This window comes from Lathamus discolor, chromosome 4 (assembly GCF_037157495.1).
Source record: "Lathamus discolor isolate bLatDis1 chromosome 4, bLatDis1.hap1, whole genome shotgun sequence".
NCBI lineage: Eukaryota > Metazoa > Chordata > Aves > Psittaciformes > Psittacidae > Lathamus > Lathamus discolor.
Genome location: NC_088887.1, coordinates 59,150,886 through 59,169,872, shown reverse-complemented (window position 1 = coordinate 59,169,872; position 18,987 = coordinate 59,150,886). Strand labels below are relative to the sequence as shown.

General features: G+C 42.6%; 1 protein-coding gene across 3 annotated transcripts in view; it reads right to left on the bottom strand.

Moving 5' to 3' along the window:
* Positions 1-18,987, bottom strand: part of GABRB3 (gamma-aminobutyric acid type A receptor subunit beta3) — a 203,686-nt gene that overhangs the window by 113,046 nt on the left and 71,653 nt on the right. For 2 of the 3 annotated variants that reach the window (XM_065677625.1, XM_065677624.1), the window contains exons 1-3: positions 1,755-1,842; positions 1,511-1,602; positions 1,286-1,353 (exon numbers count right to left, since the gene is read on the bottom strand). In XM_065677625.1, coding sequence (XP_065533697.1) covers positions 1,286-1,353; positions 1,511-1,602; positions 1,755-1,834 — 240 coding nt within the window. In that variant the 5' untranslated portion in view covers positions 1,835-1,842. Of the gene's footprint in view, positions 1-1,285; positions 1,354-1,510; positions 1,603-1,754; positions 1,843-11,174; positions 11,223-18,987 lie in introns of those variants that run through there. The other variant, XM_065677622.1, reaches the window with a different exon arrangement.

Genomic DNA, 18,987 nt, shown 5'->3' with positions numbered 1-18,987 from the left:
AGTCAGACTTTTTAATCACCCTTCAAAGACTCAGCTTCCATCTTTCTGAGAAGCAATCCTACAGATACAGAAAAGCCTGTGGAATAGACAAGGTGTCCCTACAGCTGCCTGAATCTGCAGGAAGCCTAAAATAAACTCTTATAATTAAGAGCTGTCTTGTATATCCCTCCTGAATGAGTAAAGAGGCAGAGTGGCACTTCTAACTCCGAGCAGGTAACAGGTGTCTCTGTTAAAACCACTTTTTAAAAGACTGGAAGTAGAACAGAAGCTTCTATCTGAGAATTTTGGGTACAGCGGGAAACAGAAGGGGCAGGATTAATGAAAATACACGGATCATGCATAAAGCCAAGCTATGCCAGCTTGCAACACTGCAACACTGCACTGAAGGAGGGGTAGTGCAGTGTTAGTGTCATATTTATTGAAAGAGAGCTCAGCTTCCAAACGTGCAGATTATTACTCTTAATGCCATGAATATAACTACAGCACTGCAGAGTAGGCTGGTCTTTTTACCTCAGCTTTGCAAAACTAAGAATAGAAGGAAAAATCTGAGATACAGAGGGAAGGAGTAATTTGCTCAGGAACATGAAAAATCCACGTCAGATTCAGGACTAGAACAAGAAACCTCAGTTCTAGCTGCTCACCTCAAATCACCGAACTACACAGACGGGGGGACCAAAAGGCAGAAACACACTAACACCCTTCTCCTCAGCGAACCCGGCAGCCCCGAACAGCATCACTTCGCGAAGCAAAATTACAATTCCTCCGAGGTCCACAGGCAATCGCGCCTGCCGTAGACAATAATTAATACGCTCACACATGTCAGAGTTTATCCACCGACAAGCTGGCTGGGTGGGCTTTTTTTCCCCCGGAACCGCTCAAGGAGCGGAATGATGCGGACAGCATTGATGCCGCCCTCGCCGGGAACCCTGCGACCGCCTCCGCCAGCCCGCTCCGCTCCGCGTCCCGCCGGCTGCGAAACCGCGGCAGCTGCCGGGGGCCCGGCGGAGCCCCAGCGAGCTCCGGGAGGAAGAACGGGAGGAGGAAGAAGAGGGGGTGTCAGGCGGCCCGGCACCCCCAGGTTCGGCCGGACCAACCGCGCACACCCGCGGCAACGAGAGGGGGAAAGGGCGTCTCCGGGGAAATAAAGTTTTCAGGCAGAGAGGACAGCGGCCGCCGCACGGCACAGCCCGGCCGCCGCCTGCCCAGGCGGCACCGACTTCGGGCGGAGGGAGGGACGAGGAACGGGCGGTAGCCCCGGCGCCGGCCGGGGCCTCCCGCTACTCACCATGTTGACTTCGGAAACCATGTCGATGCTGGCGATGTCTATGTTCATCCCCACGCAGACGGGCGGACCTGCGGGAAGATGACACTGTTACCCATCGCCGCTCCTTGACCTGGAGGCGAGAGGGGCCGCGGGAGCCGGGGCCGCCGTGCAGGAGTGGCGGCAGACCGGGGGAGAGTAAGGGGCATAGGGGTGTTCCGGGCGGTTAGCCCGAACAGGGCGACTCACCTCCGAAATCCGGCCGGAGGCGGATGTCGTAGCCCTTCAACAATTTATCCACAGTTTCTTTCACGAAGGACATGTTGCCGGGATCGTTCACACTGTGGGGGCGAGAGAGACGGGGGTGTCGAGCGGGGGAAGCAGAGGACGGGGCGCGCGGGGTCGGTGGCGATGGTAGGCGCTTGAGGGGGGAGCATCAGCTTGCTCCCCTGCCGAAACGCACCCCGCGCCGCCGGGGAATGCTGGCTCCTACCTCTGGGCGCAGCAGACTACGGCCACCAGGACGGGAGCGGAGAAGATCCCGAAGATCCTACCTCCTCCAAAGCCCCACATCCCTCCGCTCCGCGCTCCCTCCGCGCAGCAGCAGCAGCCGCCGCCGCCGCCGCCGCGATCCGGCTGCCCCGGCTGCCACTGAGGAAGAGGCGGAGGCGACAGTTCCCGTTCGACCCCCACTTCGCCGTTCCCCCCCCCCCAAAATAAAAATCCCCCCACCCCCTGTCCCAACGCCGCTGCCCGGCCCGCGGCCACAGCCCGCGCACCCGGCTGCGCCCACCCCGCGGCCGCAAGCCGCCGAGCCCCGGAGGAAGCCGCCCTCCGCCGGAGCCCGGCCGCCAGCCTCCCCTCCGCCCGCTGTCCCCGTACGCCGCCGCCCGCCCAGCTGCCTTCCCGCCAGCCGGGAGGGGAGGGGAGAAAAGGGAAGATAAGGGGAGGAGAGGGGGGGAGGGAGGGCGCCGCCGCCGTCCCTCCCGGCGGACACCCCGAGGACGGGCGCCGTGGGCAGCGGGGCTTGTCTGGACCGAGCAGGCGGCAGCGGGCGGTGGCTCCCCCCGGCACCGCCTCGGGGCACGCCCGCCCCGCCGGCCACGGCACTGGCCCCGCGGCACCTGCCCTCAGGCGGGGGGCTCGCTCGCAGCCCTCTCCCCCAGCCGGCTCCTTTTCTTCGGGAGGGTGAGGGGATCCCCGCGGTGGGACCCCACCGGAGCCGGGCCGCCGTCTCCTGCCCCTCTGCTTGCGCCGTGCGGGGTCACTGCGCCCACCTGCCCCAGGAAGCGGTGCCTGGGGAGAGGCCGCTGGGGCAGGAGAGGGAGCCGGGCTGGGCGCCCTGGCCCGGACCGCAAAGGGGCAGGGAGCGTCCCCAGCGCGGCTGGGAGTCGGATGTGTGTTCAGTGCTGTGCCCGAGGCTCTCTTCAACAGTGCCTGTGAGGATGCCACCAACACAGACCTAGATCATTGTGTTTTGCCAGGCAAAACCTCCACTGTCTTTAAAGCGTGCCTGTTTATTATGCAGGGCAGTAATGAAGGGAAGCTGCACTGATGCCAAAGGGACCCACGGTGGAAGCTGTTGGCTCCTTGATGTGTCGCCTGTGAGCTTCTGGGTGCTCTTAGCTTCGTGTGAAACGCTGGTCAGGGTGGAGACAGCACGGTGGTTATTATTGTGAACTTCCTTCCAGGTTAATTAGTCCTTTCAGCAGGACTAATTGGCGTGGAAACAGAAGCACGCTGACTTGGCTATATTGCCTTTGGTTCCAGAGCCAGTACCCTTTCAATGCCAGACCTCTTCAGCACGCTTTGCAAACGGTGTAAAAGTGCCCTTAGCCAGCTCCTGATTGTGGTTACAACCGCTGGCCACTGGTCCATGACAGAGCACACATTTCACTAGTCGAGGGAGAAAAGCAGTGTCTTTTTTTTTTTCACTTCTCTTGCCACCTGTTTTGCCTTCTACCAACCCTCTTCCCTTAGAAAAACTGCTAGGGAAAGGATGGGCAGTTGAAGAATACTGTGGTGCTGTGTGCGGGTGGGAAAAGGCTTTTTGCTTCTCAACAAACTCTTGAAAAGAAAGACAAGTGCAATCCATGGCATACATCCTGATCTTCTTGCTGTTACAGTTAATAATAAAACTCCAAATAAAAGAAGGAGCAGGCTCAGTTATAAAAATAATACAAACCCCTAATATTTAATTAAAACCCTAATATAAAAATAGGCAATGACAAAAATGTGGAGAAACTGAGTGTTGCCAAGTCTTGTGATTCCATTTTAAGTCTTGGAATATTTGGATTTTTTTAATAGAACCATAATTACTATGATTATAAAGTAAGTGAAAATATTAGCTTTCATTTAAAAACTAATAAAGCTTATGCTGAAAACTTGAGACTTGTGACATGAAGCATACACAACTCAAGTGATCAAAACCAAGAAGTCGGACTATAAATATGTTATTTTAGGGTCTTTGATCATTATATATTTTTTTTAAATGGTATGGATGGACATTATTGAAGACTAGTTCTTTCAAAGACTTCAGAGAAAGTGAGTCTAGGGAAAGGTACCGACTCAGTTGTTTCCCCCTAAGTGCTGAATGAAAGTATTAACACTGAATAAAGTATTCCTCATGAAGAACTTAATGTGGTTTAAAAGTGCATTTAAGCACTAATAACTTTTCTTAAATAGATTGTCAGTTTTATAACAGAAATAAAATATTTTAGAGAACACTATTTCTGATTAACGTGCTATCCTGGTACTTTGAAAACACATCTGAGGTAGGAATGAATCAACAGTGCTGTAGAGCCTGTCACATTTATCACTACATTTAAGTATTTGTCTTCTTGGTCTTTCAGGGCAATCATTTCCTTTTACTTGTGGATAGTTTAAAGATAATTCAGGTTGGAGCTGATGGGACAAGAAAGCAGTTCGGGGGTTATGGAGCATTTGTTCCTTGGGACTCTGGATACAGTTAAGCTTAGCAGTAACTGAAAGACATTAAAAATTATAAATGATCAATTAATCTCATGAAAAATTAAAATCATCTCTACTTCTCAGTGATGTGGCATTTACAGTGAAATGGGTTTCATCTGTAGGAAAGACTCAGAACAATGCTCCTGTAGCAACAGTCTGAAGGTAAGATCCAGCAAAGCCCTGCACAGAGCAGAGTATAAATACTGCTATACAGGGGCTGGAGCACCTCCCATATGAAGACAGGCTGAGAAAGCTGGGGCTGTTCAGCCTGGAGAAGAGAAGGCTGCGTGGAGACCTCATAGCAGCCTTCCAGTACCTGAAGGGGGCCTACAAGGATGCCGGAGAGGGACTCTTCATCAGGAACTGTAGTGATAGGACGAGGTGTGATGCATTTAAACTTAAACAGGGGAAGTCTGGGTTAGATATAATCAAGTTCTTTACTGTGAGGGTGGTGAGGCACTGGAACAAGTTGCCCAAAGATGGTAAATGCTCCATCCCTGACAATGTTCAAGGCCAGGTTGGACAGAGCCTTGGGTGACGTGGTCTAGTGTGAGTAGTCCCTGCCCATAGCAGGGGTGTTCAACTAGATGATCTTAAAGTTCTTTCCAATCCTGACTATTCTATGATTCTATGATTCTATAATGACTATAAATAACACTATAATACTATTACTGAGATAACACCAATAATACTATAAATAAGAAATAAAAGAGGTAAAGACTTTTGGGGAGCTATTTAATTTGGCAAATAGGAAAATAAAAGTGGGCACAGAAACAGACTCCTTGTCCTGCCCCCAAATTGGCCACCCTGAATTTTCATGTGGAAACAGGGTCTCCTTTTCAAAAGGCATATAGGGTATTTCAAGGCATGTCAGGAAGGAGTCTGGGAACTTTTATTCACTAAAGCAAAGTACCCAGTCAGAACATACCTCCCAAGGTTGTATCTCCTGAGATCAGCCCAGACTAAAGAACCTTCGAGGTAAGGTTTTCATCTCTGTTCTTTGAAATGTTCCACTTCTCAGCAGATAGATAAGTAAGGGAGAGAGGGAATGTGGCCTAATGGTTTGGCTCTTATTGGTGAAGTACTGTTATTTGTAAATAATCTAGTAATTCATCAGCTAATTTCTGGGTAAAATAAATCAGCATTCAGTGGTGTAAGAGATGGAACACAATTCCCTGCTTCCCTTATGTGTGTTCATCATTGCTCATTCTCACTCTTGCTCTTTTCCACCCTATAGTCTTTCTGTCATTGTAAAATTATCCCTTTGAAAGATGAGATTTCAGATGTTGTAGCTCAGACTTTAGAATTCATCACCATTTCTACTACTTTGGTGAATTCCAAATTCCAGTTCTAGCCTATGGGCCACTGGACAATTAAGATCTCTGCTCCTCATCAAATTTTGTTCAGTAAGCTAAGCACAGTGATATTCTTTTCTTTCTTAGCATTGCCATTCAAAAATGGCTAAGTCTAAACTGCAAAAGCAAATAATGTGTGTGAAGAAGCAAAAGGGCTGTCCTTGGGCTGATGCAGATGCACATGGAAGCCTACACGTGAAAATAAGTCCTGTGCTGGGTGGCGCTACAATTGATTCATTGGCTATGCCTAGGTTAGCAAGCATTCAGGCTGGTCTGTAGAACAGCATTACTGTTGCTGAGGACCTGATATCCACACCGTACACATTTTGGACTTTTTTTTTTCCCCTTAGAAAAGAATTCTGATCTGTTCCCATAGACTGTATGCTTGTCAGCACCTGGACCACATTCAGTGTGCTGCTGGGGTGCATTTTCCACCTTAGTTTCATACGAAAGGAATCAATTTCATGTACTCTGAGACTGCTCTGAGATGTGAACCAAAGCATAGTAAGTGGGAATGATTCACTTCAGAAGCACAGTGCTGATCTGCACTAAAATGCTATGTAGACACACCCATCATCTCCTTTCTGTAGGAGCTGGAACAGAGCACACTCAGCCTTTGTTAAAGTACAGAAATTGTTGAAGGCAGTGGGAGTGAAATGAAGAGCCACTCAAAATTTTGGAACAAATTCCAGTTTTCTTCATCATTGTCAGTACTAATGGAGATACAGAAGAGGAGGCAGTGACAGGAAAGTTAGAGAAGAGGAAAGGTCTGCTCACAACTAATGCGTTTGCAGTACTACCACTATCAGTCACTACACTGTAGGAGAAATATTGGCTTGAGAATCGGGGAAGAAGTATTTGATCACATCATGCAATACATCACTGAGCTCTGGCACTGGAAAGTCATACTGAGGGTTCACCTGACGAAATGAACATAACCCAGCTTACAAATGAAGGTCAGAATCACTTATCAGAACATTTTCATTTTCATTTTCCTCCCTGACTTGTCCATCTTTTAACTGATTTTGACAAAGATCCAGTCCTATCCTGAAGCAAACTGCAAACATAGAGGGTTCCAAAATACAAAAGAGAGAGAGAAAGCTAAAAGTGGAAGAATTGCTCCTACAGCTGAAGTGGTGTCTTCTGAGGAATGCAGGACATTAATCTTACTAGGCTGAGACCCATGCTGCTGTTTACCTTTTCTGCCTTGCAGCAATTTTAATAGCCTGCTGGTTTAACCTGCTGAGAAGGTGTAATTAATAAAACTGGCTGGGAAAAAATCCACAAGAAAAATACAGTATCACAGAACAGTTTGGGTTGGAAACGATGTTAAGGTCATCTAATTCCAACACCCCTGCCATGGGCAGGGATGCCTCACACGAGACCACGTCACCTAAGGCTCTGTCCAACCTGGCCTTGAACACCATCAGGGATGGAGCATTTACCATCTTTGGGCAAGTTGTTCCAGTGTCTCACCAACTTCACAGTAAAGAACTTCCTCCTTATACCTAATCTGAATTTGTCCTGTTTAAATTTAAACGCATCACCCCTTGTCCTGTCACTACAGTTCCTGATGAAGAGTCCCTCCCCAGCATCCCTATAGGCCCCCTCCAGATACTGGAAGGCTGCTATGAGGTCCCCACGCAGCCTTCTCTTCTCCAGGCTGAACAGCCCCGACTTCCTCAGCCTGTCTTCATACGGGAGGTGCTCCAGTCCCCTGATCATCCTCGTGGCCCTCCTCTGGACTTGTTCCATCAGTTCCTTGTCCTTTTTATGTTGAGGACACCAGAACTGCACACAATACTCCAGGTGAGGTCTCACAAGAGCAGAGTAGAGGGGCAGGATCACCTCCTTCAACCTGGTCATGCTCCATTTGACGCAGCCCAGGATACGGTTGGCTTTCTGGGCTGTGAGCGCACACTGAAGCCGGCTCATGTTCATTTTCTCATCGACCAGCACCCCCAAGTCCTTCTCCGCAGGGCTGCTCTGAATCTCTTCTCTGCCCAACCTGTAGCTGTGCCTGGGATTGCTCCGACCCAGGTGTAGGACCTTACACTTGTCATGGTTAAACTTCATAAGCCCACCTCTCAAGCGTGTCAAGGTCCCTCTGCATCCCTTCCCTTCACCGTGTCAACCGAACCACACAGCTTGGTGTCATCAGCAAACTTGCTGAGGGCACACTCAATCCCACTGTCCATGTCACCAACAAAAATGCTGAACAGGATCAACCCCAGTCTCCAGTTGGACATTGAGCCATTGACCACAACTCATTGTGTGCGGCCATCCAGCCAGTTCTTTATCCACCGAGTGGCCCATCCATCAAATTGATGTCTCTCCAATTTAGAGACAAGGATGTTGTGTGGGACAGTGTCAAATGCTTTGCACAAGTCCAAGTAGATGACATCAACTGCTCTACTCCTGTCCATCACTTCTGTAGCCCCATCATAGAAGACCACCAAATTGGTCAGGCAAGATTTGACCTTGGTGAAGCCATGCTGGCTGTCACCAGCCACCTCATTGTTTTTCATGTGCCTTAGCATGCCTTCCAGGAGAATGTGCTCCAAGGTTTTGCCAGGCACAGAGGTGAGACTGGCTGGACTGCAGTTTCCTGGGTCTTCCATTTTACCCTCCTTGAAAATGGAGGTTATGTTTACCTTTTTCCAGTTGTCAGGAATTTCACCTGTGCTGATTTTTCAAATATGATGGACAGTGGCTTAGCAACTTCATTCACCAGCTCCTTCGGTCCTGCGGATAGATTTCATCAGGTCCCATGCACTGGTGCACTTTCAGGTTCTTAAGCTGATCTCGAACCTGATCCTCTCCTACAGTGGGCCTAAGGTCTTCATTCTCACAGTCCCTGCATCTGCCTTCCAAGACTTGGGTGGTGCGGTCAGAGCATTTGCCAGTGAAGGTGGAGGCAAAGAAATCACAGAGAACATCAGTCTTCTCCAAATCCAGGGTAGCCAGTTCTCCTGATAGCTTCCAGAGAGGGCCCACATTATCTCTAGTCTGTCTTTTGTTTGCTACATATCTATAGAAGCCCTTCCTGTTATCTTTCACATCCCTTGCCAGATTAAATTCTAACTGGGCCTTACTTTCTTGTCCTGATCCCTAGCTTCCTGGACAATGTCCCTGTATTCCTGCCAAGCCACCTGTCATCACTTCCACCTTCTATAAGCTTCCTTCTGCCTCCTAAAATTTTAGCGCTTTTTCTTTTTTCCCCCAAGCCTGACTTCTTTTTTACTTTATGAAATCAAGACCTGAGGATCATTTTTGCCGAAATACCGTTCAAGTGAAGCTTAGTGTTTACTTCAGAAAGCTCAATTTTCTCACTTTCTGTTCTATCTCAGCAGAAGCAGAGTTTTAGAGTGATGGGAGGATGCTGGGGAGTAGACACATGACATCAGGGCTTGATGAATACTCTGCACTTTGTCAGTTTCATTCTGCACTTTGACGGTTTCATATGCTGTGTTTTGCCGCTTTATATAATGAGCAGTGATTTTTGGACATACTATGTGGGCAAAACAGTATTTGTCTACTGCATGTATTTATCAGAAAGCATATGTAGTATTTGCTGATGTTGAGCAATACTCAACAGCTTATGCTGAGTTTATAACCTGACAACAGGTTTGCACTCATCGTCCCTATTTCTGTCAGGCAGACTGCAAACAGCATTTCATGAATCCGTTTGCTCTGGTTGCATAATTTGTGGGTTTTCATTTAATTATACAGAAATATTAATGTTTTTATGTCAACAGTTCTGATGTAGTGGAGATCTGAATGCTTTCAGTGGGCCACATAAGGAATAAGGCATTAATCAATATGAGTAATGGTGACAAATCTGCCTCTAAAAAGAGGCTTGACCCAAATTGTTTTGAACTGTTGTTTAATTTTCAAATGGTTATTTTTCTTCATACTCAAGAAAATAGAACAAAAATTTGCATTATCTGAATGAATTTAAAAGATTATTTCTGCAATATTACATTCCTTATGCAGCAAAACCTCTGGATTATGCACATAATGAGTCAGACACATCAAAATAAAAATCCATTGACACTTTGGCAGAGGAAGAAATAATAAAGGCTCTTTATAACTCACATTTTTTCATCATGAAGATTGATGATTATGCACTAACACAAATACATTAGAGGTGCCTGTGGTGCTTTAGAAGTACTATTCTTTAAGTCTCTGTCCTGATGAAAACACAGTCTGTTTAGAAAAACAGACAGGTAAATGAGTTATGATTTTTACTTTTTTTTTACTGTAACTGTAGTTGAAGAAAAGCTATTTTACGTAGGACTTTTTTGCTAAGAGTTTCTATTTGAGTCAGAAGTACATTATTCTCAACACAACAGTATGCAGCAGTGATTTTTTTCTGTAAGATTAGATAAAAATAAAAGCATATAGTCCATTTCTTTGTGTTTTCGTATTTATCAAGATATTTGTCTCATTTGTGACAATTATTGTTTATGCATTTTTTACTATAGCAGCTAGAATTCCAAATCAAGACCCAAGCCTCATTGTGCAGGAGATTATACACAGTGAAGGAGACAAGCATGAGTCTTTTGAATTGTTTATATTTAGCATTAAATATATTTAAAAGATGATCTAGTTAAGATCCTACCTGATGCCTCTGTATAATGACTGACTAGCCTAAACACCAAGAGATGTTGGTTCCTGACATTTTCACCGAATGTCCCTTTGAATTTTAACAATGGAAAAGTAGAAAGACAAAGAATAAACACTTGAGGAGAAAAGAAAAACAAAAAGAAAGCTATTTCCACACAAGCAAACTTTCCCACATAAAAAAAAAAGATAAGCAATGAGAAGGAAAGTGCAATGCAATTGTTTGGCATCAATCCTAATTTGCTAAAATTGGGAAGAATTCTGGGAGTGACAAACCAGGATAACAAAGAAAGAGCTATGGGTAGAATGAAGTGAAAGTCTATATATGTCTTGGTTTTATTCTTTGAGTAGGTTTTTTGCTTATGCTAAGGAGTGTCCTTAACTGGAAAGAGTTCATGAAGGATGAGGGGCAAGGAAATGCCTCAGAGTGTGGGGAGTATTTATATATGTGGAGGTGTATTTATACAGATATTTATATACATATATGTGGAGGTGTATTTATGTAGAGGCTATATCCAAGCCATGCACTGCCAGGACAGTGCTCTGATGGTGGAAGTGCCTCTTAGTCTTTTTTAATGCATCCTCTTTTCTCAAGGCTGTGCCAGCTAGCCCTTCCCTCTCATTCCCCAAACACTGGCATCAGAAGCAGCCACAGTTAAGCTGACAATACACAGATCAGGATCATGGGCCATATTCCCTCTGTGAAATAACATGTAGATTAAGGTGGTTGTGTAACTATGTTTCTTTGTTGTATGCACTGTGTACAAAGTGAAATTGCTGTCTATAAAGGGGAATTATTAGTACGTAGATGCACAATTTTGTGTATGTTGATGTAAAATCTTTGTCATTGTGCCTTAATTTAAAGATTATACTTAAAAATAGATGTTAATAATATTTTTAACATTTTAAAGTTAGAATTCATTTGCATATATCACCTTTTAGAAATAATTTTTATTACTCACCTTGTGTCATAAATTGCATATAGTTTTTTGTTTTCTTCAACTGCATTCCTAAAAAGAGAGAAAGAGAGAATATCATTCACATGACCTGTGTTAATTGCCAAGGCAAAACAGTTCACAGCTTTGAAGCTTTTCAGACCATTACTGTAGAAACAATGTAGGGATGCAAAGAAAAAAAAAATGAAATCTATAAATTGACTTGTTCAACACCTGACATGACAAGATTGTAATAATCTTTTGGAAATTGTCTAAGTGGGATTTTAATTATAGATCCATGGCTCTGTTGCCAAGAAATGAAAAAGGCGAAAAATAGTCACTTCTTTTGTGAAAAGCACAATGTAACGGTATGGTTTTGATAGAGCTGTGTGAAGAATTTTTAGAAAAGGTTTCTCATTGATCCAGGTGAACATTATCCAATTCGGTTACTTCATTATTTTTTACAAGCCAAACTAAAAATACAATGTAACCTAATGCAATGTGTTCGAGGTAAAATGAAATATTTTATCTCTGACACTTGGAATACTTCTGTGTTTAAAACATTGAGGTTCATATAAAAAAAGGCATGTTGAGAATTTGAAGCTTACCAGCTTTTTCAATTAAATCCATGTGGCTTTGCAGAATACATTTTGCTTTTTTTAACTCATAAAAAAACTCAGAGATTTTTTTTCCTGATTTTTTTTTTTTTGGTGGGCTGTTTCAGAACATGTGGGAACAGAGGACTCTTCTGAAATAGTGCTACTGATTTGAGGCAGAGCAAGAGGAGATGTTGGCTGATATGTGTTGACTTTGCTGGAATCAGCAATAAAATACAAGTTTTAGCTAAGTAGTTTCTGAGAAGGCATGATGAATGTAAGGGGCGCTCCATAATAAGTATTGATTTGTATCTTACTATCTGATTTATGTCTCTGTGCATTACTTTACCTATCTGCTTAGAGAAGTTAAAGAGAGGCAACTAAAAGCGTGGGGTAAATGACCCTGAGTTTGGATGCATTAAGCTCTACTTACATGGGAATGGTAGATCCTGGATTTGGTCCCTGTTCTTGGAGCGGTTATGCATTTTACATAAAATGTGCACTGGCTAAAGCATGTAAACATATGAGTATTGTGAATGCCCTGTTCCCTTATGCACTGGGTAGGGAGATGTGGGACCTCACTCAAGTCTTGGATCCCCTTGAAATAGCCAGTCATCTAAAACAAAACTAGTAGGGCTGGTTGTGGCTCAGGGTAGGTGCCAACATCTTGTATATTTAAGATGCCCTGAGTTACCTGAGATGCTGCATAGAGCTATCAGTTACAATACAAGATGTATGCTGGATATAGAGAATCAGGGAGCATGCTCCCCAGTACCACACTCTACTGGAGAGGTAACTGGAGTCCAAGGAACATAACTTGGAGCATCCCAGTGGCTCAGGTTGCTGGAGTGTGGGAGCTGGGCTGAGCCTCTCAAGTCAGATTCCACTCAAGAAAAGGATCCCCAGCTTTCTATACAGCTTTCTATAAGCTCTGTGAACTAAGTTGACTAGATATCTGTTGACATAATGGGAGCACCCAGTTCTCATGTAGATACCTACATCTTCAGATGAATCCTACTCCAAACTTCACATTGTTCTTTTGATAATTCTAGGCATCAGGATTTCCAAGCCACATTGCTCTGGATTTAAAGATCATAGTATTGCATGCCTGCAACCATGCCTGAGCATGCTATTTTGTGGTTTGATTGATATTCTTAAGTACAGTTTTGTCTGGTGTCCACATATCTTAGTTGTCTGATCCACTGTGACTCATTATAGGCTTGGGGTAATTTATTGAGCTCAGCAAAGGAGAGAGGAGGGGAGGAATTCCAGAGAAGGAGAACATGAAACCTCAACACTGACCCAAGTATATCCCCTGTTTACAGTCACATATCTATAGATATAGACATAGATATAGACATATGTAGTGTCACATGGTCAACACTGAGACCAGAAGATGACTGGGCTCTTTCCTGAAGCGTGCATGGCCACTTTCTGCAAGATATCAGAGCAAGCACTTTCCATCTGCAAAAGGTGGATATATAGTAATGGAGCGTGCTCAGCCTTTGTCATCCTTTAGGGCATTGCTCCCAAACATAGCCAATGACACCTGAGAGACAGACGCAGCTCACCCTGTAACCATGACAACTGGCATGTTGTCATAATGAGATTTGTAGCAAATTAGCTATGGGTGGAAGAGGGCACCACTTCTAAATGTACATGTACAATACAGATAGAATAAGTGTCTGTTTTCAATCCCCTTATGTAAATATATACTAGCAGTTTCTGTTAATATGTTTATTAAAATTTTCAGAAGAGTGCAAAACATCTGGTATGCCACCTTGTGTTTATAATTTTTGACATCCATCAGCAAAAATGTCAATGGCAGGATAGAATTAACTTAGCTTCTTTTTTGGTAGAGAGATGATAACAGCAAAGGGAGATCAGGAAAACAATTAACAAATGTAACAGGAAAGTCAAATCTAATCCTTTAAATGTTGAAGGTTCATGATGATCTTTTATTCAGACTGATAATGCACTCCATTTTTTTCTTCTCTTACAAAAATGTAGACACATCTTGATGTTGAAATTCTCTGCACTGAAATTCTCTGCATAGAAAAATACCTTGTAGTGAATGATGAGTAAATGGAGTTCATCTCTTACAGAAGTCTCCTACTGCTGCTGTCTGCCTGGCACCAATAGAAGACATGCTTCTGAAAGTATGACAAAAGTAATTCCCTTGTCACAAAAGCACTACATAAAAGGTACTTATATTAAAAGCACTTTGTTGTATATGAATATCATTATATAATTGATAATTCATATTAAAATGCTTTGCATCCTTATCACAACTTTAATAAAAGAACAAAACTGCTTTGAATATTTTACATGCACTTGCCTAGAGCCACTATTAAGCAGAGAGGCTCTGTATGCAGCCAGGCAGTCACTGATGGTAAATCAAATAGAGGGCATATGGTTTCAGTATTGCTGCTGGTGGAGTTTTTGTTGCTAGAAAGAGCTAATGTTTTGCATTCAGGATTATTAAAGTAACAAAAATAGTAACTCATCTTTTCTCCTTTTTTTTTTCTCTCAGCTCTGTTGAAGGCTTACTCAATATAATAGAGAAATAACATGCCATCAACAACACATACTGGAATGTCTGGACTCTTCTGAGCTATCAATGAGGGGGGAAGCAAGTCCAAAGACTGAAAGAAACTCCAAAGGCTGAAAAAGACTGAAACAGTGCAGATGAATCACCCTCCAGAAGTACCTAATATCTACAAACACAGCCTACACCTATCTAGACAGCTGACTTTTACAGTATGTAATACTGCATAAGATAAATCCCATCCATGGTGATTTTATGGGAAGGAAAGCTAGATCTGCTTCAATACACTGACTATACTGCCCTCCAAAAGCTTATCAGCCCATGATGTCTTGCATGTCTTTAGGTTGGAGCTCCATGAAATATCTCTGCTAACAGTACCTTGACAGCAAGGAAACTTGAAAGCTACTAAGTTAGTACTATATTTCTGGAATTGCTGGAGTCTTTTAACTAAATGCAAGTTAAATTTTAAACAACGATCACCACTTTCTGTCACACCTTTAAATCCTGCAAGATTATATAAAAGCAGAAATCAAGTTAAATATATTAATTTGAAAATAGTCTTGAGGAGAGTGAAAAGTAACAGACCTTTTTGGATTAAGGCCAGAACACAAAGCAATGCTATTGAATCACAGAATGCTTAACAAGTACTCTTGATGTTATCTAACAACATGATTCAGGATGAACATAGAGATACAAAGGCTAATGTTTATAACTTGGAAGATAAAGCTAACAATAAAAAAGTGAAATATTTCAGCTTCAAATTCTGAAAGCATATGAACATGGAATACCACTAATAAAAAAAAACAACTTTCTTTTTCTATTCTGGAAAGAGTTCTGTACACCACACACACCATTTACAAGCAGGAAATAAAACAAACATGATGCTAAGATTCTCCACAGGCTTAGAGAACGCATACCTTGTTATGTCTAAGCCTTTTTCATTTTGAAGTGAAGAAAATGCATTTTATTATTGACCCAACATATACAATAGATACCAAATTAAGCCCATACTACATGGCTTTGAGGCAATTAGCAACAGCTAGATGCAAAACCTCAGTGTACTTCCTCCTCCTTGGAACAGCTCCTTCTGGGCTTCTACACCAAAATTGCTCAACTCACGTTGAAAACCTTCCCTCCAGAAACTTCAGAAGCTGTGAGGCACCTTCACCAGTCGCTTTCCCTTTTTGTAGGAGGTTCAACCCATGCTAACCAGGTTAGGTATTCAAGGGTGTCACACAGCATGATAGGCATTAACAAATTAGTTTTAGTACCTAGAAACCTATCAGGGAAAGCAAGAAAGAAAGTACAGACTGAAATGCCAAATGCGAAAATGGGAAACTGTGTTTAAAACTCCCAGGATATTATAGGCACAGTTATTGAATTATCATTGTAGATCTGCTGAAACCTCAGTAAGCAGCAGACGATGGAGGTTTCTGCTATAAATATAAGATTCACATAGCTATCTCTTATTTTTTAAAGTATAAATTAAGTGGATGCAAGCCAACTTTTCATAATAATGCCAAAAATGTTTATGTATGAGAAGCTTAAACTATGTGGCTCTAGCTGAAATAAATGTTTCAGTGAACATGATTTTAAACATGATTTATTCAAATGTTATGTTAAGTAACCATTCAATATGCTTTTATGTAATGCTGATGCCCAAGTTACATGTAATTATGATGACATTATAGCATCCTTGATATTTCATAACCTCTCTAGAAATTCATTTTTCCAATCATCAAGTTCCACAAATAGCGTGGAAGTGACAATGTCACATAGTATAAACAGTTACTAGAACAATGCTCTTAAGGTCCAATTCTATGAGGGCTAGCCAGTCTTGACTCCCTTTGACATTAGTCAGAGCTGGGAAGTTTAGCATGGCTCAGAAACATACCAATGCATTAGCAAGTCTGCAAACCCGCTTGCTGGTATTTGAGAGCAAAGCACGAAGGATGAATTGAGAATATGTCAAGATGTAGACTCCTGTTTACTCAAATTTTAAATCACTGATATTCTCAAAGGTGTCTAGTTCTAGTTCAAATCCAATAGGTTTCAATTATTTAGTTCACAGGATTTATTTTCTTCTTCTTTTTAATGCACTCTATTTCCAAATATAAAAATATTAGGCATGGAGAAAGCTATCAAAATACCCACAACAGAGGTGCATAAATTTGCCATTATCCTTACAGTTAAGATTTCAGAGTCACTGCAGACAGTTCAGTGAAGGTCCCAGCTCTGTGCTCAGCAGAAGTCAAAAAGGTAAACAAGTGCTAAGAACAATCAGGGAATTAATAGAACAAAACAGGGTCAGTACAGCACTGTAGAAATCTAAGGCCTACCTACATCTTGTAAACTTCATTCAGTTCTCTTCCATCTGAAAGGGTTTAAGAGCTAGATTAAGGTATAGCAAAGAGCTACAGGGATGTCTGGAAGTATGAAATGTCATTGGTAAGAAGAAAGAGGCTTAGGCTGAGACTCTTAAGTCTGGAAAGCAGTTGAGGGGGGAGATATATGATAGATATATATGAAGTCATAGACTGGATAAATGAGTATTTGTTATTGCTCATACTATGAAAACAAAGGAGCACTCATGATCAGGTGGTCAGTTTAAAGAGAGCAATATGAAGTCCTTTTTTACACAATGCATAATTAAATTGTGGAGCTCGTTGCCAGAGGAAGCTGTGGCGGTCAAAGTTATAAATGGACCCAAAAATCCATTAGACAAATGCATGAAAAGGAGCTCCATCAATGGCTATTAAAATCAATGTTGTGAATGCACTCTCTGGCTAAGGAAGTACATAAACCTCAGGCTGCTTGAAACTGAAAGGTTATACATGGTGAAGAATTGCTTTCATTCTGTCCTGTTTCTTATGCTCCTCCCAAAGTATGTGCTACTGCCCATGGCCAGAGGCAGGACAGCAAACTAGATGCAACTTTGCCTTGATTCAGCATGGGAGTGTTTATGTTCAATGCAACCAGAAATACAGGTTTCTGGTTTACTGTGACCCAGCAGTAAAACAATTTTCACATCTTAAACTGTCCTGTTGTTTCCACTACTACACTCTCCACAAATAAACCACTGATTTTGCTTCTCCTCCCTTAGAAATTCATTTAGTTGCATATTTTCATTTCTGTTCTTCAGCTCCCTGAAGTACTTGCATACGTGCCAGGGTGATAAAAAGTATGCCAGTGTCCCTTCTAACCCTTCTGAGCTATTACAGGGCTGTTGTAAAATATGCATTCTTTCAGAAAGAAAAAATTGCAGATGAGGTTAGTGCTCATGCAATACAACAGTAAAAGAACTCCTTACACTTTCACAGACCAGAAAATATGTTTGACAAGTGTATCCATATTATAAAAGACATGAGATTTACTTCTTGATACAAGGATTTGGCACCTTTGACATATATTGGAGTGCATTTCATATTCAGTGGCAGGAGAAATTATGACTTAGAACAAGCCTACTCTCTCAGGCTCTAGAATTCTTTCTTATTCTCTTAAGTTTTGGGGGGTTTTGTTTGGGTTTTTTTTTTGTTTGTTTGTTTTCACAATGAAAGTTAATAGCCTCAGTCAAATAAAAATGAATTAATGAAAAATAGTTGATGCCACTTCTGAAAGGCTCATGACTGAAAAGGCCAGCTCTCCACAGAGGGATTTAGGTTTTCCACGCAAAGTTAAATGGAGGCAGAAGAGAGCCTTGAGTTCTCATCTTGGCATATTAGTGGGCACTGCATATGACCCATGTTACAAAATACAGAGGTTACCCTGACCCGACATTATGACAGTTTTGAATGAAAGTAGGTGTTTCGAACATGCTCTTTGCTAAACACAGTGCCGTTGTGTAGTAGCCAGTCCCATAAGCACAACTATTTGACAGGATTCATTAGGTACTCCTCAGGTACTTTTAGTGCAAAACTTTTAAGGCACCCTTGGTCTCCAAAGAAGTTAGGGTCTGAGTTTTCTCCTTGCATTTTGTAAGCATTCACCAAACCCCCAAAAAGGCTTTCTTTTGTTAAAAAAAAAAATATTTTGGAAAAAGGAAAAAAAATGGACAGGAGGTATTTGAAAAAACATATCACGAGGAAGAGTTAACTTCTTGATCTAAACCTTGTTACTGTATATAATGTTACGCACAAATACACAAAATAGGGTTAGGAATCCCACTGACACACACTTGTACTGACAAAACTAGTCTCCAAACTATGCATGGAAGAACAATTTTAAGATTATTAAAACACATATGACCAGATGAAATAATCACCTGGACACGTACATGGCAATACTTTCTCATAGGTACTGCTTTGTAAGTACAGAACAAAATAATTATTCTCAGTGTTCTTTAGTTCTTTTGGTTCTTTAGATAGGAAGTCTTTATAAATTCAAAGGCTGTCATCCCGCAGTGTGTCAGGAAACTTGAATTTAAGAGCCCAGCCCTAACATTTACATTCCTAGGTTATGTTTCAGATTTGGTTGCAGATGTTAAGAATATTGCCTTTGGGACCTTTAAGTGCATTATATCATAGCCTCAAGCTGTATTTTCTTTCATCCACAAATCTTCTTTAACATTCAGAAGTTTTGATTTAAAAGAGAAACAAGCTGGTAACAGAGCATATGCATCTCTGCATTTTCCCTACTCAAGTATGAGGGTGAGAGAACTGCAAAGTGTAGTTAAATAGTCATGGCAGCCTATGAAAAA